The 8943-nt window shown below is 39.1% G+C and overlaps 2 protein-coding genes across 5 annotated transcripts in view; both read left to right on the top strand.

Moving 5' to 3' along the window:
* Positions 1 to 4643, top strand: part of vps37ba (VPS37B subunit of ESCRT-I a) — a gene marked incomplete at its 5' end in the record, with an annotated part of 20344 nt that extends 15701 nt beyond the window's left edge. The window contains 2 exon segments of the mRNA XM_014014711.1: positions 1317 to 1399; positions 2251 to 4643. Coding sequence (XP_013870165.1) covers positions 1317 to 1399; positions 2251 to 2742 — 575 coding nt within the window.
* Positions 4644 to 7855: 3212 nt separating this feature from the next.
* ppp3cca (protein phosphatase 3, catalytic subunit, gamma isozyme, a) overlaps positions 7856 to 8943 on the top strand; it is a 51007-nt gene continuing 49919 nt past the window's right edge. For 2 of the 4 annotated variants that reach the window (XM_014014709.1, XM_014014708.1), the window contains exon 1: positions 7861 to 8355. In XM_014014709.1, coding sequence (XP_013870163.1) covers positions 8298 to 8355 — 58 coding nt within the window. In that variant the 5' untranslated portion in view covers positions 7861 to 8297. Of the gene's footprint in view, positions 8356 to 8943 lie in introns of all 4 variants that reach the window. The other 2 variants (XM_014014710.1, XM_014014707.1) reach the window with 2 other exon arrangements.

The raw sequence follows: 8943 nt of genomic DNA, 5'->3' as shown, positions 1-8943 counted from the left end.
GTGTGTGTGTGTGTGTGTGTGTGTGTGTGTGTGTGTGTGTGTGTGTGTGTGTGTGTGTAGTCATTGACTTTCAACCTGGTTTCAGGACACAAACAAAAACTGTGACACAAGAGTGATATCACTTGACTTCTTTGACTTTGAAAGTTTACAGTAAATGTGATGGCTTTACACCAGTCCCTGAAATGGGGTGGGGTGATGTCATTGAGAAAAACGTGCCTGTCTGCCCTTACATCTGTCTAGAGATGGAGATAGATGTCTAATTTAACACAAATTTAATGGAGTGGTGATTTGTGACTCAGCATTGAACCCTCTGAACCCTCGTTCACTTACTGAGATAAAAAAAACAATAAATTTTATATCTATCTTCTCTCATAATTCAACAGCAGGTGTGACTTTTATTCAGTCCAGCTCTAGAACAAAAATCAAGATGCAGACACACATACACACRTGCATGCTCAACACCTGAGATCAGAACCGTGTTAATTGACCAGATTAGTAAAACAAAAGATGTTGAAATATAATGATTATCGCTTGAAAATAAAAAATAAAAACTTCAACATACAGGCTACGAAACAAAAGTAAAGGAATCAAAACAAACTGAGCTTTTAGCACAGTTAATTTGATGATTGCATTAATTAACAAGTCCATCGTTTAACCCACCAACCAACAAAGGTCCATCCTACCTCCCTTAACTCCAATAATTTCTTCCTAGCATGTCCTGATTGTCTTCAGTTAGCATGTTAGCAGCATGGCTATCTGTCTCCTTAACTAATAATCATATTTAAATAACAGGCCATTAATAAGTGACCTAAAAATGTGTATTTCTTGAACGACTGAGTATGGATTATTTTTACACCTGTATAGGTTTACAATTTTTAATGTCAGACTGCACAAATGTGTGTTAAAATAAAGGACTTAATCCAGTCATTCTTTGTTTCTTTTTATTTCTCTAAAACAGTTATGAGTTATTCATGGATTTTACACAGAAACACACTTTTAAATGACTGAACAATTCCTTTTAGTAACAAAATCATTTTGTACCATTATTTCGTTCAGTTCCATCAGAACAGTACAGTAACAGTACAGTTGAGAATTAAGAGTAGGTAAACATTTGTACCTTTGCGTGACAAAGTATGTGCTGGTGTTTATTCTCTCATACTTCTGTATATACTGAAAGCAGCTGACTGCTGATTGTGCCACAAGTCCTTCAGTCAGACAGTTAATTCTGATCAGTAAAAACACTGAACATGCTCTCACTTCTTTCAGGCACAGCAGAATCATAACATTTGTGGTGTTTCTCTTTTGACATTTAACAGACCACAAGTCAGGGAACAGCTCCCTGGACACTCTACTGGCTCTGCTGCAGGCAGAGGGAGCCAAAATAGAAGAAGAGACTGAGGTAAGCTATCTCATTGGATAACCTCATGCGTCCTGAGTAATTGATACCTGTATTTCCWGCTGTTGGATTTCACAGGACCTTCATTACTCACATCCAGAACCCTTGTCGGGTAGCTACAGTGCTGTGAAAAAGTTTTCATTCCTTTACAGATTTTTTCTGTTCTTTTTCTTTTGTCTCTTACATGTTTCAGATCATCAGACAAACATGACCTGAGTAAATACAAAATGCAGTTTTTAAATGATGATTTTTTTTATTAAAGGGGGAAAAAACTATTCAAACCAATCTATAGTCCTATGTGAAAAAGGAATTTCCCCCTGAACCCAGTGACATGTTGTCACTCAGAGGCAACAACTTCAATCAAATGTTTGCAATAACAGACAGGGCGTCATTCCTGTAGCTGTGGAGGAATGYTGCTGCTGTGTCTCAGTACCCCAGTGTTCACAACCTTTTTAGACTTGGGTACCCCTAAACTATTTTGTCATACCCCTAGTACCCCCTGAGTCAAACGTCATGACGATTCTCCAAAACTATAATGTACAACAACTGATTATTAAATGAAAATTATTTACTTTTTATTTTATTTTTTATTTATTTAGAAATTTATTCATTTTATTTGTAAAAATTATATACACAACAAAGAACAAATAAAATGTTCCAGCTATGAATGTGGAAGTAGGTTTGAGATTAATCTCAAATGATCCATAGCTGTTTGTGTGATTTAATTTCTTGCTCTTCCTGTCCTGGTGCTATTTCCACCTCTGTGACTTGTTTTGGCTCAGAGCTCTGTGTTGATTCAGCCAGGAGAGGTTTCTTTCTCTGCTCCCTAAAGCTTATTTTACTTCTGCCAACAGAACATGGCTGACTCTTTCCTGGATGGTGATGTAACCTTGGACGTCTTTATCGATGCCTACCAAAACAACAGAAAGCTGGCCCATCTAAGGCGAGTGAAGATCGAGAAGCTGCAAGAAATGGTGCTGAAGGGCCAGCGGCTCCCTCAAGTGCCGCTCTCTTCCACCCGATCTCAGGACGTGTCAGCTGCAACGTCCCTGCTGACCGACGGCAGTGACAACGCTTCTCCTCTCAGCCAGCCCAAAAGAAAGCCACCGCCTCCTCCATCTCAACCAGCCCCTGTTCTGAATCCATCTCCAACCCCAGCCTCGGTTCCCCAGGCTCCTGTTTTCTTCTCTGCATCACCGTACCCACCAATTCCTCCCAGAACAGGCCAGCCCTTCCCCAGCGTTTCCTCTGGATATCCCAACCACTACCTCTCCCAGTACCCGCCTGCTCTGCCTCAGAGGCCCTCACCTCGTATTGCCCCACAACCTGGCTTCATTCTGCAGTAAATTAAAAGAAAGAAAAAATGATTTTTGGGTCTTTGTCACTACTGGAACTCCTTTGAGAACAAGTTTTCAATATTATCTGCCTTCTTGGATTTTGACCAATCACAACACAAGAAAGCAGACCTTCACTGGCTGGTCTGGTCACATTCAGCTGAGGCAGATCTCCAAAACCCTCTGGGGATTCATGCTCACCACTACCTTGCACCAACCCTCCCAACAAAATAAACAAGGTAGATGAGATGGCCTTCAAAATCTGGCTCAGCCAGAGTTCCTTTAGCAGAAGGAGGCTCCATCCCCATCTACAGGCTGCTGCTGSTGACGTAAGCACCAGTCTGTGGATCACAGAGCTGGGACTTGTCACTCATCAGCACTTTAAGTCTGCCAGTCTTTTCCCTCTTTCTAACATGTTCAAGTTTATTTTTTGGGAAACCTAAAGTTCTTTTGAAAAGGATTTGAAATCCTCGTGCTTATTCACAGCATACTAATTTATATGCAAGCAAGAAGAGACCCAGGTTACTGTGCAGACGTCGTTTCCCAGAAAAGATTCAGGCAAAAACTGCTTATATGCTGTGATTTCTTTAAAGAAAAAGAAAAAAAGAAAATTCCCACGGTACTTAGTAATATTTGAATTTCAGCATCATTTACTGATTTAGTACTAATGGAGTTCTAATAATCTTATCCAGGATAGACTGACTAACGTGTATAAAGGAGGTCTTTGGTTGGTCTGGGTCATGGTGGCTGACTGGTTTATCTCTGGGCAGGAGTCAGAAAGGATCAGGCCTGTAGAGCCTGTGCTATAAATGAAGGATTACACTCCAGGTGTCTGTTGTTCTGCAGCACTCCTTTTATGATGTCTGTTGTATTTAAACACACTCAGCTGATGGAAATCTGATGCCAACAGTTCTTTGGATCACATACATGCTGTATGTTTCTGTTCAGTTACCTGCCACACTGAGCGCCAAAGACTTACCACGAGTCTGTTTTCAGTTCTTTCTAAAGGTTTTTTGTTTTGTGTGTTTGTGTGTATAAGTGAAGCATTTAGTACAAACATCATTGTTACCAAACATATCTGTGATGTCAGAACACTCTTTGTAAACATACAAGCCATAAATCTGAGAGGAGCACCCTGGCTTTGTTAGGAGAACTTGAACTTTAGTGTGATATTAAAAATATTTTTCCTCCCTCTCTCCTTTCTGGCTGCTGTGCACTGTTGAAGAGCCACGAGTGCCTACACTGAAAAATCACGTTCATCACGTTCTGCTGAAGAATTCATGTGTTTCTGCGCTCAGCTTTAGGTGTTAGAGCCTCCTCCACCATGATTCATTAGATTGGCATTTTCTCTTTTCTTCCTCCTACTGTATTTTCTGTCCCCTCCTCTGGGAGAAAGAAGTCCAATCAGCCTGATCAGCATGGCTTCTCCAGTAGCAGGGAGACAATACGCAACATACCAGAGACCAGGAACACCCCCGGGCTCCATGCTGTGCAGTGTGTGTGCTCGTCTTCCATTCCCTGAGCAGAACGTTTTATATTTTCACCATGATGTTCAACTTTTAATTTAGACGTTCTTAGAAAAATAACAAGGCTCTGAAATGATTTGCTTCATATCAGTGATGGTTCGCCTCAAAGACTGACTCATCGCAACAAATAGGAAATACTACAACAATAAATATAGGTTTCTCATTGAACCAGCATTTCTAACTGCATGGCCTTTGCTTTTAGTTCAGTTAAAAAAAATCCTCTTAAATGTTTGCTGCTTTTTTTTTACACTCATCTTCCCCGGAATCCATGGTTTTTATGTGGTTGGTGATAATTCTAGTGTAATGTTGTAGGTATTTACTTTGAAAGAATGTTTAAGTTGAATTTAATGCYATTTTCAAGTTCAATAAATGTTGTTTTTTGTATCATTTTTTTCAATGAGATACTTTGAACACATTGAGCTCTCATGTCTTGTACAATGTGGGCTTATTGAACAGGAACAGTTTGAAATGCGCAGATGCAGTCAGAAGTTTACATCCACTCATCGTCGACATGACTGRCATTAATTCTGGTCTTTTAGTTATTTGTTTGCTCCTCCAGGGCAGAGTGATGACATGACACATTTTTGTTTATTGTTACCTCCTGCATGTGAACCGGGGGTCACGTTGTTTACATGCTGTTTATTTTTTAACTTTTTTCAAGATTTTTGGTCAGTCGTGGCACAGAAACGGCTGCACCGATCAACATGAAATGTGGTAGGACTGTAGATGTGTCTGACCTACACTGTGCCAGGCAGTGGTTTTACAATAGACCCCATATTTGGGAAGGGGGCTCCATCTAAAAAGGGGGTGTCTGGACATACAAAAATGCTTATAACTCAAAAATTATTCAACTTAAGTTTTTGTTGTTTTAGCTCTGATGAAGGGTTTTCCATCGGGCCCACCAATGAATCCCCCCGCCCCAAATAAATAAATAAAATAAAATTAAGTTACATTAATTTTGAGATGCACCTAGCAGCATTAACATTAGGTAGGAATATAAATGAGTTCAACCTACACTGCACCAGCCAACGGTTTTACGATAAGACTCCATATCTAAGCAGGGGACTCCATCTAAAAAGGGGGTGTCTGGACATACAAAATTGCTTAGAACTCAAAAATTATTCTACATAGGAGCTTCAGATTTTATTTTGTTGATTTATTTATTATTATTGTTTTTAGCTCTGATGAGGGGCTATCCATCGGGCCTGCCAATTAGCACACACACACCCTCTCCCACCCAGTTCTGGTGTGTTGGTGCTTTGCGGGGGTCATGTATGGCGTGGTATGAGGGCCAAAATTAAGACTAGCTGGTTGCGCAATAGTCTTAATTTTGGCCCTCATACCGCGCCGTAATACATACAGGTTCCAATATTTTCACTTAAATCTTTCATATTTTTTTAATGTCTGTTAACTTGTCAAGGCCCAGACCTGTTAACTTCTTGTTCGGGATCACGATTGACTCCAGTTGATAGTTTCTCTTTGCCACCATTAAAATAATTAATTTGACAGCACATACTGGACTGGCTCGTACTCACCAATCACCCTCAKATGAAAGGACTTTGGTTGGGATGTTCACAGACCACCAAGGCTCTATCCTGCTACAAACTGGAAACTGCTGGATCACTGGTGTGTTTGCACTGTAAGACCTGACCTGGCCACAGTTGGGATAATCATATCAAAAACACACCAGTACTTGTGGTGCGGCAATGTACTTCTCTTTGTTCTCTAGAATTCAAGACCATCTGAAACAGTGAGATGAGGTCAAATTGGCCCCAGCCTGAACAGAACCTCAGGTCTCTGGGTTCCAGAAATCAGGCTGGACGTGGSCCATAATGGCAAATACAAACAAGCAGAACCTGGATTTGAAACCAAGCCAGGCCTTACAATGCAAAGATGCCATTATTGTCCAAAGGGAAGCCATGAATATTTCCATGGACTGATACTGACAAAGAAGCCAATTCTTCCAACAGCTTGGTTGAAATTCCATGTCCATGTGGACAAAGCAAACACCTTCTCAAAGTACATACTCTTGGAAAAAGAATACACCCTAACAAAAAAAAAAGAAGACATAATACACAATTTTACTTATTTTGTCCCATAACTGGCCTATTTTCTTTTGAATTTAGCTCAGCCAAAGTGAAACAGGAAGTGACATCAAAGGGGAAATCTGCCTGTTTATTATATCATTTCAACTTTTAACTCTTCATCTTTCATTGATACTAAATATAAAGAAACATCAGATTCTTCTCTACAGCCTGTGTTGTGCTGTTTATATGCAGACATTCCCCTTTGACATCACTTCCTGTTTGATCGCATGCAAATATCTCAACAACTGTTCATCTCAGAGGTGTAAAATTTGTTTTGCAATATGTTATCAAGGTTATCTTTCCAAAAATGCATTCGTATTCTTAACAAGAAATTGATGTCACAGGTACTTTAAATTAGTTACTGTTGGAAAATATGGTGTGTAAGCCTTCTATTAATTGTTGAATTGATGTGGAACAAAAAATGTGCAAAGTAAATTATATAAAAAAGACTGCAGTAAAAGTATTACAATGTATTCAACCCCAACATATCCTGAATCCTTGTACAAAAGTAGATTGTTCAGTAAATAAATAAATAGGCAGAGAGCATAACTCCCCCACAGTTAGACCTAAAGTTACACCCTTGATAAACTGTCAAACATGGTGGTTGTATCATGCTGTGAAAAACTGCACAAATCAACTTTATGTCAAATTAAAAACTAGAAGACCAAAACTTTGACACAACTCTGATCCCATACACACCACTCTATTATTGTCATTAAAGATGATAAAATCATTTCACTCCATAAAAACAACAATCTRAATAMATCTTTGTAAACCTCAAATCAATTTGACATTCATGCTCATGATGAATTTACTCCTGACTTTACCTGTGGAAGGTTATTAACATTTACCTTTCCATGAACAGGCCCAGGTAAAATAAACCAGAGTCCCACCAGAGTACTACGAGCAGGGTTAGAGATTTATCAGGAAAATTTCAGGTCCTGTTTGAACCAGTTTCTGAAAATCCCAGTCGACCTGGTTACTGTTACTGCAACAACTTCTGCTGACCAGGATAAAAAAAAAGTGCAAGCATAGGATTTAGTTTTGGTTTTGACTGTGCTTGTGCAACAAGAAATATAAATAGCAGAGCAGAGAAATAAAAAGTTTATATTCCTGCCCGCTATACTGCATTTTGTACTGAGCAAATATATTGTCGAAGATGACACAAGAGCACCATCTAGTGGTCAAAGATTGAAGGTTTCTGTTTGATGTTTGAGCTAAAGTCCCGTATTTTCAAGCGATAATACCACAATAATCCTTTTAATTTCATGAATAGAATATAATCCAATCAATAAATAAAAATGAAGACTCGAAACATCACGACTTAATTTTCAAAACCCTAAACATCATGTTTTTTCCTGCTCTTTTGTTTTTGTAAGAACTCTTTCTTACAGAGAGACATGTTTACTGCTGTATTTCCGGACTGCTTTTGAACGCGCCACCAACCCACGTGYTACGTTTCCATAGTCACGTCACATCGCCTCCACCATGTTGAAGGAAATCTGCAGCTGACTGCTCTTTACTTGCTGTCAGATTAGAGTTTAATCCGGGGAGGAGGACGCTCTGTCAAGACGGTACCTGAACCTTGGAAGGAGTGCCTCCATCTGTGCGCACGAAGTAAACCCATTCTGCGAGTTAATTTAATTTTTTCAAACAAATATTAAGGCAAACAAGATGAGAACAGGTCCTTCTACTTCTGCTTCTCCTCTGACTTACCGGTGATAAATTAAGATGTTAGCTGGCTAACTAGCTGTAAAGGAAGAACTAAATCCGATTAGCTGCTTAACGCCATTTGGTGATTTATAAATAGAGATATGTGTTGTTTTTAAAACTATTATTACTTGATAATTAGCATAGCAGATAATTAGTAGTTAATTAGGTGCTAGCTTGACCGGCTAGCTGGACTGAAGCAACAAAACCAGTAAAGTGAGAGCAGCCTCCAGGCAAAGCAAGAATGTCAGGAAAAGATAAAGACAAGGAGAAACAGTCCACCACAGATCGGCTGATTAAAGGTAAGTCTTTACASTGCTCCACACTTTATGTGTTATTATAATAATGTTTAATTGCAAACCACCTGTAGCTGTTAAAATGTGCCATCTTTAAACTAAAGTTATAAACAAATCCTTTCAATGTTTCATGATGCTGGCTTGGATGTGTTCTACATGAGGAGCTTGAGTCAGAGCTGGTGTCTTAATGTCAGGCAGGTTTTACCCTTTGGCAGTATAAGTCTTTACCTGAACACCTAGCACTTTTCACATCTTCATTTAAAACCTTGCCAACCCTGTTAACAAAATATCTCATGAACTACTGGATAGATTTTAATGGAACTTTTAGAAATTGGTTAATTGGATTAATTGATCATATTTGGAGTCAATCCAATTAAAATGGCTGCTACAGTCAGCTGACTTTGGTCTAGACAAAAGGTCAAACTCAGTGATGTTGACACATGTTGTGCTAAAGTTTGGTATGGTCWTTGACAACACTTACTCTAAGTGTAAACAGATCAGGTTAGAGTCACATGAGGCTGCGCAGAATGTTATTTTATAGATTAAACCACAACAGCTGTTACTATTATTTCTCATAAAATTATTTTAGTTTTA

Source organism: Austrofundulus limnaeus, unplaced genomic scaffold (assembly GCF_001266775.1).
Source record: "Austrofundulus limnaeus strain Quisiro unplaced genomic scaffold, Austrofundulus_limnaeus-1.0 Scaffold118, whole genome shotgun sequence".
NCBI classification, from domain to species: domain Eukaryota; kingdom Metazoa; phylum Chordata; class Actinopteri; order Cyprinodontiformes; family Rivulidae; genus Austrofundulus; species Austrofundulus limnaeus.
Note: the sequence above shows the minus strand (reverse complement) of the source record. Positions and strands in the feature narration are given on the sequence as shown.